The sequence below is a fragment of the Macaca fascicularis genome, chromosome 1 (assembly GCF_037993035.2).
Source record: "Macaca fascicularis isolate 582-1 chromosome 1, T2T-MFA8v1.1".
Taxonomy (NCBI): Eukaryota; Metazoa; Chordata; class Mammalia; order Primates; family Cercopithecidae; genus Macaca; species Macaca fascicularis.
Genome location: NC_088375.1, coordinates 209,233,462 through 209,253,039, shown reverse-complemented (window position 1 = coordinate 209,253,039; position 19,578 = coordinate 209,233,462). Strand labels below are relative to the sequence as shown.

The 19,578-nt window shown below is 46.7% G+C and overlaps 1 protein-coding gene across 1 annotated transcript; it reads right to left on the bottom strand.

Annotated features, from left to right (window-relative positions):
* Positions 1–2,543: 2,543 nt before the first annotated feature.
* Positions 2,544–8,373, bottom strand: STMN1 (stathmin 1). Its single transcript, XM_005544376.3, has 5 exons — positions 8,343–8,373; positions 6,621–6,695; positions 5,601–5,773; positions 3,450–3,641; positions 2,544–3,057 (listed from the first exon to the last, which is right to left on the bottom strand). Exons 2-5 carry the CDS (start codon positions 6,631–6,633, stop codon positions 2,986–2,988), a joined length of 450 nt encoding a protein of 149 aa, XP_005544433.2. The 5' UTR covers positions 6,634–6,695; positions 8,343–8,373; the 3' UTR covers positions 2,544–2,985.
* Positions 8,374–19,578: the final 11,205 nt, after the last annotated feature.

The following is a 19,578-nucleotide window of genomic DNA, read 5'->3' as shown; positions in this document are numbered from 1 at the left end:
GATGACCACTGTAGCCTGTATGGCAGCCATTCTCCAGTCAACTCACCCTGCCTCCACTTTCTCTTCCTTAAAATGGCTTTGTTACTAACCACTGCAGTCCCCATGTTCAAAAGCCTTCAAAGAGCCTCCACTGCTTAGAATAAAGAAATGGGGAGGGGGCCTGCCTGGAGGGCCTACTACAGGCCATTAACTATGGCAGGTTCTCTGTGCATGCTGTAATCACAGGCTTACTAAGTGTTTAACAATTAAGTGCTTTATTGGGGTTTGGCTTGGAAGGTTCATCTGACTTCCCAAAGAACAAGCTCAAGTGCTTTCTCTTCTCAAAGCTTCCCAGACCACAAAGCCCTCTGTGATCACTCCTTTTACCAAAGCACTAGAGCACCCTGGTGAGTACAAGTATGTGGTCGAGAGCCTCACCCTCAGGTAAGTAAGCGTTCTACAGCTCTCCTTCCCCTCACATGGACACATGATGTGCTGGCCCCATCCCATTTTTTTCTCCATCCCTAGCACACAGGCCAGAGTGGAGCATAATCTAGGTGCTTGTCAAATGTTAACTTAAGGGCCTCCTTCACGTCCTTCAAACCTCTCTCCACTGAGCCCAGTCAATCATAAGGCTCAAGTACAAAATCCTCAGGAAGCGACAAGCCTCATCTTCCATTCAAGACAAAAGGAACGGAGTGGAGTGTGCACCTTGGTGACAGCCTCGACTGCTTGTCAAACCACTCTGGCCTTATTAGGCCAACCTATTGGAAGTGCTGCCGGGAGAGGCTGGCCCCACTGGGACAGATGCAGACTCCCATGATGGCACAGAGAATGCTGGGCCCGGGAAAGCATGCCAAGAGGCACTTCCCAGAAGCTCGTAGGTGCCACCGCTCCTTCGCTTCACTCCAAGCCAGATACAAAGAATGTGGGAGTAACAGTTACTTAACTGATGTCCCCCAACTGTCTCATTTTATCCAGGAGAAAATGGGGGTCCAGGACTAAGTGCTTCTCCAAAGGTCAAGGTGAAATAGAAAAGCCAGAGCTTCTATTTCTGTGGTAAGATACATCCCCTTCAGTTTCCTGTGACTTAAGCCTGTCACAAGGCAGGGGCTCAGATCACCCTCGGATAGAAGTCAGGGCCACTGTGGGATTGGTGGCAACTGACGGGGCATCCTTTCAGATCTATGTTGATCCTTCCCTTGCTTTCTCCTGAGGCCAGTTTCCCTCCCTAAATGTCCTAGATGAACAAAAGCTTACTGCCACTTGTAGGACACCTTGTATCATTATGCCAAGTTTCTACCCTCAGGCCCTCTTTGTATTCCCATCTACTCAGAACTGGCATTTTAAAGATCCCAGGGCACCTACTGTGTGCCAGAGACAGGAGCCAAGATGAACTGTGCTGCACCACTGCACACAAGCCTCATCCTGTCCTCTTGCTTTAGATATTGCTCAGAACCTATTGTTGTATTCAACTAGACTTGCACTTGTTCCTATTTGCCCTACATGGGCATAACTCTTAAAACCAAGCTTTGTTCAGAATTCCTCTGATTGATCATTTAAGTAAATTTAAAAGTCAATTCAAGGAATACAAAAACTGCATAATAATTTCCAACTCAAGAGTATAAACTTAGATCACTCACTAGCCTCTGGTTGAAAACAGTAATCGTGATTTATATGGAATGCTAAATACCTATGTTCTAAGTGTGCTCTCTTGCCACAAACCCATTTAATCCTAACAATCTTAGGTAAGTTGAGGTAGGCTGTTGTTCTCATAAATAAGTGTGGTAAAACCCCAATCTCAAGATACAGCCCAAGCCACAGAGGCACACGCGTTAGCAACACGTGGACCCCACCGCAGTATTAGCAATCATCTTTTGCTGTAAGTGCTTGGCTTCCAAGAGCTTTTATACAGATGTCTAAGAGCCACAAAATATATATAATTAGGCCAGTTCCCAAATAGCACAGGAAAGCTGCCAAAGGCGTTCCCTGAATTGAGAGGCAATGCACTGACAATGGGGACTATTACAGCCTCTGGATACAAGATGACGTATCTGTCAAATGCTACTCTAGAAATAATTAAGGTTCCCTTTAGTCATTTCACAGGAGTTGCTACAGCAGTACATAAAGTTTTATTAATATTCTGATTCTCGTGTCGTCGTTTTTATGGCAGGAAAGGATGAGGACATGCCCCACCTGTAATGTAGAGCAAGCAAACCACCAAGTAGGACCTTGAGATTCTCTCTAAACTGTTCTCTAGTAACACGCTTGTGCCTTTAATCTGCCTTTTAAAAGGGATACAGAACAAAAAATGCTTGTTTGCAAATAAACATCTGAAAGAATATAGTAACAGCTGACCTGGGCTGAGGCATCCAAACAAAGCGGCCATTGTGGAGGGAGACAATGCAAACCACACTGGGGCAAGAAACTGAGGGCAGAGAACGTGCGGTCATTTGTGCCTTGGTATTTCTACCAGCCCCAAGGCCCCATCTGGAACAAGTATCAACCAGGAGGGTCTCTATGGCTTGATTTATTAACCTAACTCGAAAGAAGTCACTGCCACCAACAGCACTGTGCAGTTTTATTAACCATTCAAGTCCAGTAGCATCTGGTAAGATTGGGACAGAATTGGGATTGAAAAGTGAACAGATATTCAGCATCTAACAGTTCAAAAGAAGCCACTACATACTCTTTTCACAAATATGTTTTCACAGAGCCAATACAGTACTAGCCATTAACCCAGTACACCAAGTGTACTGAAGTAGAAAAGATGCAACAAGAAAAATAGCTACATTAGAAAGACCAACACTTTAGAAAAAGAGTAAAACACTTTTAGTTTCTCCCCTTTAGCCCCTAAAACAACATCTTACAGTCTGAATCTACCTATACAGTCCTACATTAGCTTCTAAAATATTTGTCAGGAGGGAAAAAATAAAATGACACTGGCCAGTACAGTCTTTGGATATTTAGGAAGGGGATGGGGAGAAAGTCAGTTGTCAGAGCAAATTAGTCAGCTTCAGTCTCGTCAGCAGGGTCTTTGGATTCTTTGTTCTTCCGCACTTCTTCAATGTGCTTATCCTGTAAAGGAAGGGTAAGGTGTCATCAGTCAAAAAAAAAAAAAAAACCTGTCAAGTCACGACCCCCAGCCCCCACCTCAAAGAGGCCCAACACAACCTCGGTGCATATATTACAGCCTGTGGGAACCACAAAATTTGAGTTCTGAGACATCATCGAATCTCCTGGGTCCCTTGTAGAACCTAACAAGCTGCATACTGGTCTTCGAAGGACTATGCAATTATGCTGGGAATTACTGACTATTCCATCTTAAAATATACCTTTCATTTAACATGTTAAGCCCCAAATGGATGACAAAAAGACACCAAATACCTTTTATCAAAGCACTTAGTTCAAGCCAACTAATTGGTGCATCAAACTCCAGGCTCAACCCTTTTACAAGGTAAGAAACCAACCTTCTCTCGCAAACGCTCCAGTTTGGCAGCCATTTGTGCCTCTCGGTTCTCTTTGTTAGCTTCCATTTTGTGGGTCAGTTTCTCTTCTGCCATTTTACTGAAGTTGTTGTTCTCTTCTATTGCCTTCTGAAGCACTTCTTTCTCGTGCTCTCGTTTCTCAGCCAGCTGCTTTAAGACCTCAGCTTCATGCGACTGGAAAAAAAAAGTTTAATAGGCTAGGCACTTTGAAATGTATTCAGGCTGGGGGTGGTGGCTCACGCCTGTAATCCCAGCACTTTGGGAGGCCAAGGTGGGTGGATCATTTGAGGTCAGGAGTTCAAGACCAGCTTGGCCAACATGGTGAAACCCTACCTATACTAAAAATACAAAAATTAGCCAGGCGTGGTGGCGGGCACCTGTAGTATCCAAGCTACTTGGGAGGCTAAGGCAGGAGAATTGCTTGAACCCAGGAGGTGGAGGTTGCAGTGAGCCGAGATCGCGCCACTGCACTCCACCCTGGGTGACAGACTCTGCCTCAAAAAATAAAATGTATTTAGCATTAGTTAAAATTACAATAAAAATCAATTACTAAGGGGACTGAAAAGGGGCAGAAAATAAGGTCCGGTTTAAATAATACCGAGGTTAGGACCTGAATTATCCCTATCATACTGTAAAAATGGTATTTTTTCTAGTATTTGTATTTAACTTTGGAAAACTGCTTATCTGTTCAGAAATCTCTTACCCAATTAGTCCTTAAGGAAATCCTTGTAAGATTTACTGCTTAATGGTATCTGGATGACTTAAGGAATATGTACTTGGGAGTGGCACTTTTATTGTAAAGAATTTCACTATTTAACTTCAAAAGCTAGCCAAAGAAAACTAGCTCATTGTAAAAATTTTAACCATAACTGGATAAAACAATGATAGGAAATGTAAGACTAAGCCTGCAGATTACTATTTAAGACAGAAAAATTTGTTTCAAGGAAAAGTCTTCTTAGCTTTTGTCTCAGGAAACTGCATTAATTACCAGACCATACCTTGGTATGACCCCTTCAACAGAACAGCTTGTTCTCAAAACACATTCAGATGTGTTTGGAACCACTGACTTGCAGGATAACCACAGAGCATCTGCCACTGGTTCTATTGATTCTCTTCTGCCAAATCCTAGTCATGATGGGAGTTTCACTATATTTAGCCAGTTACTATGTAAAGCACAGGCTAATGACTACAGGGCCAGGGTTGATGTCTGAAAAACTTTCCACTGTCCAACCTTTGGTTGTATTGCTTCCTCCTACTCCATGAACTCACACTATTACATAGAAGCATAGAAGATGACTCTTAGTGTAAGCACTGTGGCTCTTTGGGCGGGTGTGTATGTGTCCTACAAATCACACTATGCTGGTCTGGGGAAGGTTATTACCCTTACCTTTTGTGCCTTACTTGCCCCAACTTTAAAATCAATCCAATCAGGGTTGGGAAAGGGAGTTAAATGAAAAGTTATGTACAGTTGTTAATGAGTAACACCGAATGGAAAGAAACACACCAAAATGTTAACACTGGTTGCTTCTGGGAAGTGGGATAATTAATACTTTTAATTTCCATTTATAAATTTCTGTATTTTCCAAATTTCCTACAACTAGCATATTTATTGATTCTTCAAATTAGCTTTTAATGATAGTTACTTTATAATAGAATTGCTTAGATAAGAAAAGCTACCATGATACCAGCTGAGCAACACAATCACACTAGCAATTTAAAATGTTTTTATTGTACAGCTCTCAAAAAACAAAACCAAAGTGCCAAAGAATCATCTGGCAACATATCTTTTCAAAGAGGAAGCACAAGCTTCGATTTAAGACAGACCAGGGCTTAAATTCTGACCCCAACACTTACTAGTTGTATGACTGCAGAAAAACGACTTAACATTCCTGAAACTGTTTCTAATTTCCATTATTTGAGGCAACACCATGTATTAAAGGAGAAAAATATAAACAAAAGAGCTGGCACATAACAGGAGTTCAATAAGTGAGGACTGGTATTTCCTTCCAATCACTGGCATATGTAATAATCACAGTGTAGCTACAATTCTGTTTTCTTCTTGTTAATAGAAATAAAACTGATCTGCCCATTACATAAATTAATATCCTGCTTTCTGTGAATTGCTTCGTTTACCTTGCGTCTTTCTTCTGCAGCTTCTAATTTCTTCTGAATTTCCTCCAGAGAAAGATCCTTCTTCTTTGGAGGGGAAAGGGGGAATTCTGGAACAGATTCTTTTGACCGAGGGCTGAGAATCAGCTCAAAAGCCTGGCCTGAGGCACGCTTCTCCAGTTCTTTCACCTGGATATCTAGAATTGATTATATTTATAATTCAGAAAACCAGGATTCTCCTATTCTAATAAACAGTACTATAATTTTCTAAAACCCAAATCAATTTAATGTATTAAATTAGGGCTGATGAGGAAAGTTGTGGTTTTTTCCCCTTTTTATTCCTATCAGCCTAGTGACACTAGGGGAAGATGTGTTTGCAGCAAGATATTATCTAAATACCATTTCCCAAGGCCAGGTACCATGACTAATGCCTATAATCCCAGCACTTTGAGAGGCCAACATAGGAAGATCCCCTGAGCCCTGAAGTTTGAGACCAGCCTTGGCAACAAAGGGAAAGCCCATCTCTACAAAAAAAAATTTTTTTTAATTAGGTGGGTGTGGTAGCCCATGCCGATAGTCCCAGATGCTATGGAGGCTAAGGTGGGAGAATCGCTTGAGCCCACTTGAGCTCCAGAGGTCAAGGCTGCAGTGAGCTATAATTAAGCCACTGCACTCCAGCCTGGGCAACAGAGTGAGACCCTGTCTCAAAAAAAAAATAAAAATAAAAACCATCTCCCAGAAAAACAAACCTCAACATTTTTGGATTAATAAATACTGTTTTGAGACATCAGTGTCTGACAATCGCTTTCATAAACAAAAGACTTGTGCAAACTCCACAATTTTGCTTCAGACTAAGCCAAACTGTCTAATAAACAACTATGAGCTCTTGGCACATTCAAGTGATAATCATTTTTTAATTCTCATATTCATAAAATAGGTTTTGGATAAGACCATAAGTGCCAAATCAAAGGTGAAGACCTGAGCCATCTCAATTTAAAATCATAAGCCCATCACAATTTCAGCTTTTCCAAATAGATTACCTACCAGAAGAAGCCATGGTGAATAGAAGACAAGCGACAGGCAGTGTATTCTGCACAATCAACTGGGATAAGGAAAGCCCTGAAAATGATTTTCAAAAACATGCAATCACTTTCTTTGCCTTTCTATATGTCATCAACCAAAAGAGATCTCACACCACATCTACATACATCGTCAGAAAAATCACTACGTAGAATAAAGACGTCATTAACCACGAAAAAAATTATCAAAATCTAAATGAACATATTGGGAAATATGACCTGAATATGATATTGGTTGCAGAAAATCAAGTTAACTGAGTTTGCTCGTTCATAAAACTCGGATTTTTAAAATCAGACGAAGTCACAAGGGTGAAGGATCTTTCTCCCCCATAAACTCTTTAACATTTCCCCGAAACTGTAAGAAGATATTCCAGATTCAACTCAACAGTGCCCCCGGAGCCATCTTAATACTGCCTACAACTCATTGTGTAAATGAAATACCCACCCCTGCTTTGTCTGTGTCTGACGTGGTGGATAAAAAAACGCCCAAGCTAACAGTAACCAATAATGTTGAACTCCTATTGTCCCTCAGGTTTAAGCTCCCTTGCCCAACAGCAAGCAAAATGTTATTGAACCTCTAGATTTTTACTTATAATATTTGCTGCCGTTATGTCATGAAAAATGCTGTATCTCTTGATCTTTTTAAGATTATGATTTTTGTAGACCCCAGCTAGTACCAAAAACGTAGGATGACAGGTTGCCAAAAGCTAGAAATTTAAACCAGAGGCAGCGACAAGATTTAGGCAAAGCAGAAAATTAGACGCAGCACCGGACCCAGGATGGGCGTGGTCCTGGTCCAGACGAGAAGAGGACCAGTCGCCTCCGGCCAATCAGAGCACGCCCTGCGCTCCGGCCCCTGGCCCCGCCCCCTTCCTCCCCGCGCCTTTTCGAATCTCCCCGAACTCTCAACACCCCAGAGCCCGCGCGCGTGGGAAGGGGAGGGGTGGGCGGGGCTAACGGTCCAATCCGGGTAACTCCGCCCCTGCCTGACTCCCCCCGCGCAGACGCCCCCCCCCAACTCCCGCCAAAAACACCTCCAGGCCGCCGCCACCACCCCCGTCACAGTTCACCGGGTGGGGCAGGCCCTGGGAACAGGCCCCCGGGTGGCCCCGCGGTGGGCTCGTCACCGCCTCCCGCCGTCCCTATGCCCAGCCTGCCGCCATCCAAGCTGTCCGCCCGTCCGGCCGCGAAGACAGAAGAACCCTCGCGGGGACCGGGAGCGCCGCCCCTCAGTCACCAGCTGCGGTCGCCAGGGGACGGTCGCGGGGAGGGTCGCGTCCCTGGCTGCCCGCAGTTTGGCCCTAAAGCCGCTGGTCCCGGGGGGCGCCGCCCCGTCCCTTCAGACAATGGGGACCCCGGCAGGGCCCGCAGGGAAGAGAGGGAGTGAGGTAAATGAGGGCCCACGCCCCCTATTGTCTCGTCGACGGCACCCCGGAGCGGACTCCGGGTGCTCGCCCAGCCCCCTGCCCACGAACAGCCGCGCCCCCAGACAGCGGGGACAAAGGCGAGGCTCCGCCCGAGCCACACACAAAGCGGAGCGACCCCCGCCCACCAGCCCCTCCGGGCCCCGCAGCCCCGCCCGCCGCCCTGCAGCAGGGGGTCGCTGCCACGGCCCAGCCCCTCCCGCCGACCGGATCCCTCTTGCTGGCCGCAGCCAGCCGCCGCCTCCTCCGAGCCCCGCACCCACCTGCTCGGTCCGAGCCGCCTGACCACACTCTGAGCACCAACAGACCCGGGCGCGCACAAAAGCGCCAAACAGCGGCACGTGACCTCCCCGCGGGGCTCCGCATTGGCCGAGAGCGGCGGCACGTGCCGCCCCCGCCCCCAACAACCCGCGTGGAGCCCCGCCCCCCGGGACCCCGAAGCACCCCGGGAAGTGTAGTCCTGGCCGGCAGGGCAGGAGGACAATGCGGGGGGTTGCGGGACGCCTGGGGAGCATCCCCAGGTGTGGGTCTGGGGCTGCGGGGGTGGTCTCGCCGTGGAAGAGGGAGTGGCAGTGGACCCCGGACTAGGTCCGAACCAGCTCCCCCTTCTCGAGAACAAGGGCAGGGCGGAGCAGGCGTGGTGGTGGGGTCCTTCCCTACCTTTCCAGACCTTGGCCGCCTGGACCCCGCCTTGTAAGAGCCACGTGCCCGCCTCGCCCCAAGGGCAGCACTCAGAGCAGTGCCCCTTCTAGTGCCCCACCCACATGGGTACCTAAGACGCCCGAGCCCCTGTGACAACACAATGCCACTCCACGCCCTTGCGGGGCCCCCTGCCCCCGGCGCCCTACACCGAGACCGGCGTGTCACCCATATTGTGACATCATCGTAATTTCTAATCCACTCAGCCCACAGGTCGCGGGCGTGTCCCTTCCCTCGCTGTGTGCGTTCTTGCCAGCATCCTCAGGTTCCCGAGCCGGTGACCAGGGACCTGTGCGGGAAAGCGTGAGGCTCTGGAATTTGATCGCCTTTGGTCTAACAAAGCCACTCAGCTTAAATGCAGACTCCATCTGTTCTGCCAAGCCTTCCGCGGATGATAGGGGAGGAAGAGCAATAGTCGTTCTAGACTACACAGATTGCAGTTAAGTGTTGCTTTTGTTCTCAGAGCACGTGCTCCCCAGAGCAGCACTGGGTTCCTTTTAAAAATCAAAAAAGGAGCCACAAGGTCGCTGTTCCCCCTGACCTGGATAGCTCAGAACCTCAGCAGAGGCACAAAGGAAATTGGTCTGACTGAGGCTTAGAATAACTGGCCCTTTCTCCCACAAGAAGAGGGAAAAAAATAAATGAAATGTACATGGTCCCCGCCTCCTCCCATTCTCTGACCAAGACTGTGTCCTCCGTTGGTGGTCAATACACCAAGGCACCTGCTTTGAGATCTTGACTAAACAGAAGAGGTATATTTATTTTATTAATGGGCTGCATCTCCCCAAATCAAGAAATAAATATGACCAACCTTCCTGAAACAGCCGTTCTAATTTAGAAAGACTCTCATGCCTAGTTAGCCACTAGGCATGTGCCAGAGATAAAATACAACTAAGAGGTGCCCGAGACAATAAAAACTGGATCATACAAGCAGCAGCACACTACACAAAGCAAACAATTAGCAATGCGCTGTTGCCTGAAATATGCTTGTTGCGGCACTTTTTCCAACAATCACCCTTGTGTGGGGTCGGCCTCCCCCCGAAGCCAATCTAAGTGGTTTTCACTTAGCCTGTGAGCAGGACCAGGAATAATTCAGATTCTGAGCATTGAAAGGCTTCTCAGACCAAATTTGGCTTCAAAATGGCTAGGTGCTTCCATCTGTCATTTTTCTGAACAGAGTCTCAGAAATCATTAGAAAAGTTGGAGAGGGATGGGGATGAGACCCCTCAGGAAAGCGACAGATAGGCAGGCAACACAAATAAGCAAGGAACCCAAGCCCAAGAGGTCCTTACCCACTAAACAGGCTTTTTATCTTGAAGTCTTTGTATTTGATCTGGAGGTTCACGGAGGAAAGTCCCACTCATTTAATGCATTTTTTTAAGTACAATAAATTGCCACACAAAAATCTCACATTCCTAACTATTAATGTTGTGACAGAAAAAGGAAATAAATCTTTCAAAACACTGATTATTTTAAAGCACTTACACTGCTTCCCCCCACCTTTTCTTTCTCCCTAGAGCAGATGTCTATTTCCATGGAAACCATAGCAAGGAACGTAGATGTTAGAACTCATGTCGATTTTTAATCTTTTTTAGCAATGCCACTTGGCTTCTGGGTTTGTTGGGAGATGCCTGGTTCGGCCAGTCTGTGACAATGTCCCGAGCTCCTCACAGCTGCTTGAGGACTGAGAGGGCTGGGTTAAAGTTTCCCCTAGAATGAGCCTATGAATAAAAAGGTGCTTTTGAGGTGGGATGATTCCTGTCCTTTTATTATTATTATTATTATTTTACTTTAAAAAATTGAGACAGGGTCTCACTATGTTGCCCAGGTTGACCTCGAACTCCTGGGATCAAGAGATCCTCTTGTCTCAGCCTCCCAAAGTGCTGGGATTACAGGCATGAGCCACCGCACCCGACCTGATCCCTGTCCTTTAGGGTGGGGCTGCCATTCCGAGAGCCAGATCACAGCTCATTGTCAGCTTTTGTGGGTATCCTATATAAGCCTTGGAATAGGAAGGGCTTTCAGCTGTAAGGAGAGACAACAGCTTTGCCACTTCACTTTGGAGAGGGGCAGAATCGCCCTTCTTGAAAGCTTCCTAAAACGAACTTCAAGATCCACTCTCTTCTGAAGTGGCAGCAAGGAGTTAATGTTCACATCTTGGAACTGTCTATCTTTACCCATGAGAATTATTTTTGCCTCTGCTCAGATGGTTTGGTTGGATTGTTATGGAGCTGGCTGTGACTATGGAGCCACACAACGAAGTGGAGATATGGCAGTCATCCAGCTTATTTGATCTGTGTAGACAGCTAAAGGAGAGCTCTTCAGGCTTCAAAGTCCAGAAGGAATGTCTACACTGATCGAACGGCGGGCCAGGCCGTTGTCAGATCTCCTCTCCTGCCAGACAGCCCGGCAGCCTTTGTTCATTGTTGGCCTTGAGGCTGCAGGGTTTGTCTCCCACATGGCGCCTCCAAGTTCCACAGCTGCTTGTGAGGCCTGTCCTCGGCCAAAGGGTGTCGTGGGAGAGAGAGGTTTGCTTGTTGTCCCCAGTCTCTCTGTTCCCTTTGTCCCCTAATCCTCAAGCACTATGCTCTAACACTCCCTTCTCTATCCGAAACCTGTCTATGAGTCTGCTATTTTACATGTCAGTCTCCTTCACTAGACCATTAGGTCCTAGAGGGCAGGGTGCTGTCTTTCTCTTGGTATCCCTAGTGCAGTGGCCATCCTCAGGCCTGGCCCAGGATGGTGGCGCCTGAATGTTTGCAGAGAACTTTCGGAAAGAACAACCTCTCAGCCAGGCATGGTGGCTCACACCGCTAATCCTAGCACTTTGGGAGGTCGAGGCAGGCGGATCACAAGGTCAGGAGATCAAGACCATCCTGGCTAACACGATGAAACCCCGTCTCTACTAAAAATACAAAAAATTAGCCAGGCGTGGTGATGGGTGCCTGTAGTCCCAGCTACGCAGGAGGCTGAGGCAGGAGAATGGCGTGAACCTGGGAGGCGGAGGTTGCGGTGAGCTAAGATAGCACCACTACACTTTTTTTTTTTTCTTTTTTTTTGAGAAGGAGTCTCGTTCTGTCGCCCAGGCTGGAGTGCAGTGGTGTGATCTCGGCTCACTGCAAGCTCCGCCTCCCAGGTTCATGCCATTCTCCTGGCTCAGCCTTCAGAGTAGCTGGGACTACAGGCGCCTGCCACCACACCCGGCTAATTTTTTGTATTTTTTTAGTAGAGACGGGGTTTCACCGTGTTAGCCAGGATGGTCTCGATCTCCTGACCCCGTGATACGCCCGTCTCGGCCTCCCAAAGTGCTGGGATTACAGGCTTGAGCCACCGCGCCCGGCCAGCACCTCTACACTTAAGCCTGGGTGACACAGCGAGACTCCGTCTCAAAAAAAAAAAAAAAAAAAGAACAACCTCTCTTATCCTTCTGTGAACTTCTGTCTCTTCTGTGATATTAGACACCTGAACTCTATGGGACAGGTGAGGGTTAAATGAAATAATGTAAATGAAAACACTTAGCACAATGCCTGGCACATTTAAAGTGCTGAGCACTTGTTAGGTATCATTGCTAGAGATGTTTCCTGATTGCTGTAGATTATTTTATTTTTATTTTTATTTTTTGAGATGGAGTTTTGCTCTTGTTGCCCAGGCTGCAGTTCTCCCGCGATTCTCCCACCTCAGTGTCCTGAGTAGCTGGGATTACAGGCGCGTGCCATCACGCCCAGCTAATTTTTTGTATTTTTAGTAGACACGGGGTTTCATCATGCTGACCAGGCTGGTCTCGAACTCCTGACCTCAGGTGATCCACTTGCCTTGGCCTCCCAAAGTGCAGGGATTACAGGCGTGAGCCACTGTGCCTGGCCTGCTATAGGTTATTGAATGAGTGAATGACTATTAGACTTTCACCCTTTGATGGAAATTGTAGTTACTGGGTTAACTCTTCCCATGGGGTTAAATTCAATTCATTTAACACTTTAAATAGGTAACACATTCACATGGTTTAAAAATAAAGTAGGCCGGGCGCGGTGGCTCAAGCCTGTAATCCCAGCACTTTGGGAGGCCGAGGCGGGCGGATCACAAGGTCAGGAGATCGAGACCACAGTGAAACCCCGTCTCTACTAAAAATACAAAAAATTAGCCGGGCGCGGTGGCGGGCGCCTGTAGTCCCAGCTACTCGGGAGGCTGAGGCAGGAGAATGGCGGGAACCCGGGAGGCGGAGCTTGCAGTGAGCCGAGATCGCGCCACTGCACTCCAGCCTGGGCAACAGCGTGAGACTCCGTCTCAAAAAAAAAAAAAAAAAAAAAAATAAAGTATAAGAAGCCCTTCTTATCTTCCAAGTTCTTTACCAACCACTCCCCCACCATAATCTCTGCTAATCAGTTTCCTGTGTATCCAGGAGTTTCTTCATGTGTACACAAGCAAACTTGTAAGTATGCATTCATATCCCCTCTCTTTTTATACACATGATAGCCTCCTATAACTGTTCTTTGCTTAGCAGTTTTCACAACAGTACATGTCAGGGTCTGGGTGTGGTAGCTCACACCTGTAATCCCAGCACTTTGGGAGCTCAGGGCAGAAGAATCACCTGAGGCCAGGAGTTTGAGACCAGCCCAGGCTACATAGCAAGAACCTGTGTCTACAAATAAATGAAAAAATACAAATAAGTAAAGAAAATTAGCTGGCACGGTGGCATGGGCCTGTAGTCCTAGCTAAGGTGGAAAGACTGCCTGCAGTGAGCCAGGATCACCCACTGTTCTCCAGCCTGGGTGACAGAACGAGACCCTGTCTCTTTGTTTGTGGAGTCAGAGTCCTACTCTGTCACCCAAGCTGAAAGAGACAGGATCTCATTCTGTCACCCAGGCTGGAGTACAGAGGCACCATCTCGACTCATTACAACCTCCGCCTCCTGGGTTCAAGGGATTCTCCTGCCTCAGCCTCCTGAGTAACTGGGATTACAGGCACATGCCACCACGCCCGGCTAATTTTTTGTATTTTTAGTAGAGATGGGTTTTCACCATGTTGGCCAGACTGTCTTTGAACTACTGACCTCAAGTGATCCACCCACCTTGACTTCCCAAAGTGTGGGAATTACAGACGTGAGCCACCATGCCTGGCCAGAGACCCTGTCTCTTAAACAAACAAACAAAAACCATGTCAGGGGTCTTTTCCCTGTTCATACATCAAGCATTTCTTTGATCTGGTGTCCATGGTATGAATATTCCAAGATGCAGTTAACCAGTGCTCTATCTGTGGCTCTTAGGTTACTCCCAATTATTCAGAATAGCTCACCATGCTGTAATGAATGACCTCGTTCATATGGCATTTCCCATGGGTGTGAGTATATCTGCGAGACATATTCCTAGAAATGGTATTTCAGGGCTAAAAGGCAAGCACATTTGTAATTTGGATAGTGCCAAATTGCCTTCCACGTTGTACCAATTCAACACTCGCCATGTGGCACTTTAATTCATTATCTCAACTCATTCAAAAATGATTTGAAAGGCTTTGTCCCTAGAAATGTCAGGCATTAGAGAAAAGGAGGGGGAGGAACTGAAATCCCAAGAAAGATATGGCTGTCAATTCTGTCTATATTAATAACTCCTATAAATATTTGACAAGCAACAGGCTGATCTCAGAACAGCTCTGGTGCCTGCACTGTGGCACCCGTCTCAGTCCTGCTCGTGGCTGCAGTGAGATTTGAAGTGCACCTCCATTGGAAGAGATTGCACTGCGCTGAGATTGGAAGTGCACTGTGAGACTGGAAGCTTTCTGAAGGCAGGGTCTTTCTCATTGCCGTGTCTCACTCCCCTCCCAATGTGCCTGGCACAGATCTTATTTAAGTAATTCTAAGATGTATTTTTCCCCACATTTTTTGATCTTTGAAATCAGTTGGTCCTCATAAATAGCATGTCATAATTATTGACAGCTTTTTATCTTTTTTGTTGTTCTTGTTGTTTTGAGATAGGTTCTCACTTTGTCACCCTGGTTGGAGTGCAGTGGTATGAACAAGGCTCACTGCAGCTTCAACCTCTCAGGCTCAAGTGATCCTCCTGCCTCAGCCTTCTGAGTAGCTGGGACAACAGGTATGTGTTGGTTAATTTTAAAAAATTTTTTAGAGATGGGGGTCTCACCACGTTGCCCAGTCTGGTCTTGAACTCCTGGTCTTAAATGATCCTCCTGCCTTGGCCTCCCAAGGTGTTGGGGTTACAGGCATGAGCTGGTCCAGGCACACCTGGCCTAGACTGGAATCTTTTAAATGTTAATAGCTCACATAGAATGCTTACTACACAGCAGCCACTGGTCTAAACACTCCACATGTACTAACTCACTTAATTCTCATGACAGTCTTAGGAGGTATTATTAGCCTAATTGAAAAGATGAGGCAATGAAGGTGACCAACTGTCCTGGTTTGCCAGGGACAGAAGGGTTTTTCCAGAACTTGAGACTTTCAGTGCTAAAACAGGGAAAGTTCCAGGCAAGCCCAGATGAGTTGGTCATTCTAAATAAAGGAACGGATTCACAATGCCTTTTTTAGAGGGAAAAAATAATAAAATAAAGGAAACTGAGGCATGGAGAGATAGTACCTTTTTAAAGGTTTTGTTTTTGTTTTTAGACAGAGTTTCGCTCTTGTTGCCGAGGCTGGAGTGCAATGGCGCAATCTCGGCTCGCCGCAACCTCCACCTCCCGGGTTCAAGCGATTCTTCTGCCTCAGCCTCCCAAGTAGGTGGGATTACAGGCATACACCACCATGCCCGGCTAATGTTGTATTTTTAATAGAGACATTCTCCATGTTGGTTTCTTTACATTGGTCAGGCTGGTCTCAAACTCCCAACCTCAGGTGATCCACCTGCCTCGGCCTCCCAAAGTGCTGGGATTACAGGCGTGAGCCACCGTACCCAGTCTCCTTTTTTAGACATGTCAAATGGGGTCCTTGTCCTAGGCCCTACTCTTTAGAGGGCTGCACCCTAATCCTCCTCCAGTTGTGTCCCTCCTCACAGTTCCCTGGGGCCAAAGAGATGTATCCATCTGGAGCCTATGCACCCCTTCTAGACCACCCTCTCAACACAGGACTCCAGAATTCCCCGCCCAAATCGCCCAAGTTCACTTTCAGCATCTGTGCCAGCCCCTTTCCTGGTTCCATCCCCCCAAAGGCAAACTTCCTGCCAGTGAGTGCACCCCTGTACTTAGAGCTGGCTATTTGAAAGGGGTGTGGACAGAGCCTGAGCATGTGGGCTGGGGAATGCACACAGGAATGAGAAGAGAAGGGAGCTGGCTCTGCTACATTCCCACATGGAACTCCGGGGAATCCAAGAATTCTCAACTCAAAACCTAGCTTTCTAGGTTGTTATGGAGGTATATTTGTCAAGGTGGGAGGATAGAACATGTATTTTTAAAAAATAGTTTGTTAGTTTGATTTATAACTCTTAACTACTTAGCCATATGGTATGTGGGCTTCCCTTCTATACTCCTGCCCTGGGTCTGGCAAACATTAGCAGCAGGTTTGCAGCAAGATTAGATCACTTGTTCGACTAGGCCACACAGAAGTGGCAGAGCTTTTGTAGTCTGGCCCTGACTCTACGCTTTCAGCTATCACTCTAAACTGTTTTATCAGGCTACCCCTATGATTTTACGAATAGGGGAGAAAAGACCAGAGAACTCTAGACATTTGCCCAACGTCACATGGCTAGTTTGTGTCATGTCAGGGGGAATTTAAATCCTGTCCTTTATATGATGCAGCAGGTACTGCTCAGTTACTATTCGTATGAGTGTGGGCACGTGACTTCCCCTTTTGGGGCCTGTGTTCCATCATCTGTGAAATGGGAAGAATGCCCCTACCTCATAGAGCTGTCAGGACTAAATAAAATAATATATGTAAAGTCCCTAGCATTGTGCCTATACACAATAAACCCTCAGTAAATGACAGCTAAGGTATTAGCTATCAAGCACAGCTCTGATCATGCCATTTTCTGCTTGAAAACATTTGACAGATTCAACTTTGGGATACATGACATGAGAGAAGCAAAAATTTGTGAAACCTAAAAGAAAAGACACCCTTCCCTGGCTTAGAGTCCAAGGATTCCTGGCACGGCAGCTAAAACCGTCTGTGAAGTCACTGCGGGTCTTCATCTCCATGAGGACCTCCAGGTCAGTCTTCCTCAAGGACCTCCCCCTCCTTTTCCCTGAGATTCTATGATTCTTGATGCATTTGAAAAATCTGTCGTCTTGGGCCGGGCACGGTGGCTCATGCCTGTAATCCCAGCACTTTGGGAGGCCGAGGCGGGCAGATCACAAGGTCAGGAGATCGAGACCATTCCTGGCTAACATGGTGAAACCCCGCCTCTACTAAAAAAAATACAAAAAATTAGCCAGGCATGGTGTCAGGAGCCTGTAGTCCCAGCTACTCAGGAGGCTAAGGCAGGAGAATGGCATGAACCTGGGAGGCGGAGCTTGCAGTAAGCTGAGATCGCGCCACTGCACTCCAGCCTAGGTGACAGAGCAAGACTCTGTCTAAAAAATAATAATAATAATAATAATAAAGAAAATCTGTCTTCTCAAAGAGGGATGGTTATAGAGAAGCACAACTAAGACGAACAGAAGAGCTCTGTAATCACTGGACTTAGCCAACAATAGAATGGACTGGGACCTCTTCATGAATGAGATTCTTGCTATGAGACGTGTGCAGACAATCATCAGAAATGTTGAACTGGGATTCTTGCATTAGAAAAGAGGTGGACTAAATGACCTCTCTTCCTGCTTTAAGGTCCTTTTTTAATGAGATGGGGAGAGGCTCACTATATTGCACTAAATAGAACAAACAAAGCCTACCCAATTGCACAATATGAGTTCAACTAGGAACAAAATATAATGAAGAAAATGCACCAAAATATTAGTTCTGGAAAGAAAATAACAATTGAGTTTGCTTTCCTTCTTTTTTTTTTTTTTTTTTTTTTTTTTTTTTGAGACGGAGTCTTGCTCTGTCGCCCAGGCTGGAGTGCAGTGGCCAGATCTCAGCTCACTGCAAGCTCCGCCTCCCGGGTTCCCGCCATTCTCCTGCCTCAGCCTCCCGAGTAGCTGGGACCACAGGCGCCGCCACCTCGCCCGGCTAATTTTTTGTGTTTTTAGTAGAGACGGGGTTTCGCCGTGTTAGCCAGGATGGTCTCGATCTCCTGACCTTGTGATCCGCCCGTCTCGGCCTCCCAAAGTGCTGGGATTACAGGCTTGAGCCACCGCGCCCGGCCTGCTTTCCTTCTTTATATTATCCTGGATTTTCCAAACTTCTTAAAATGAACATGTATTACTTTTATTAATGACAAAAATTGTATATATACATTTTTCTTTTTGAGACGGAGTTTTGCTCTTGTTGCCCAAGCTAGAGTGCAATGGCACGATCTCGGCTCACTGCAACCTCTGCCTCCCAGGTTCAAGGCATTCTTCTGCCTCAGCCTCCCAAGTAGCTGGGATCACAGGTGCACACCACTACGCCTGGCTAATTTTTTGTATTTTTAGTAGAAACGGGGGTCTCACCATGTTGGCCAGCCTGGTCTCGAACTCCTGACCTCAGGTGATCTGCCCGAAAGTGCTGGGATTACACGCATGAGCTGCTGCGCCTGGTCCCAACAATTATATTTAAAAAATAAAAGAGACTTTTGTCTTCCTTACGCATCTTATGTCCTGTGTCTCTGAAACCTCTATAACTCACTCTCACTCCTCCCACTGCCTCACCAAGTTTCAGCTTTATTGGACTATTGGCAGCTCCCTGAAAGGTTACATGCCTATATGCCCCACTGTTTTGCTGACACCAGCTGCCTTAGTTCAGGCTGTTGTAAAAGAACAACATTGACTGGGTAGTTTAACCAACATTTATATCTCACAGTCCTGGAGGCTGGGAAGTCCAAATTCAAGGCAGCAGCAGATCTGATGGCTGGTGAGGGCTCTTTTCCTGGTTTGCAGAAAGCCATCTTCTTGTTGAGATGGCTGAGAGCACAGAGAGATTCCATGTCTCCTCTTTTTATATGGGCACTAATCCCATTCATGAGGGCTCTAGCCTCATGACCTAATCACCTCCCAAAGGCTCTACTTCCAAATACCATTACAGTAGGCCATAGGCTTCAACATATGAATGTGGGAGAGACACAACATTCAGTCTACAGCACCAGCCCTCATAAGGCCTTGAGTACCTTCGCTTCAGTCTATATTGAAATTCTCTCCACCTTCAAGGTCTTGATTAACCTCTCTGTCCCTCACCACTATGCTGCTATTGCAGCTATCCATATACATGTCTGTCCCTCTCACTAGTGAGTAAACTCCTTCAGGGCAGGATCCTATGTGATTCTGTCTTGCCATCCCTGCAGTGTCACAAACAGACACTCTGTAAGTGTTAAATCATTCAGCCAATGTCTTTTTGGCCACTGAACAACACTTAGGGCTAAGGTCAGATGGCATATCTGAGTGTATATTCTGCAGTCTAGTCCCTTGCAAATTCAAAAAGACTATTCCAGTGACATCTCTTTCTTTCTTTCGTTCTTTCTCTCTCTTTCTCTCCTTCCTTCCTTCCTTCTTCTTTCTTTTTTGACAGTCTCACTTTGTCGCCCAGGCTGGAGTGCAGTGGCACAATCTAAGCTCACTGCAACGTCTGCCTCCTGGGTTCAAGTGATTCTCCTGCCTCGGCCTCCTGAGTAGCTGGGATTACAGGTGCGTGCCACCACGCCTGGCTAATGCTTGTATTTTTAGTAGAGACGGAGTTTCACCATGTTGGTCGGGCTGGTCTTGAACTCTTGACCTTGTGATCCACCTGCCTCG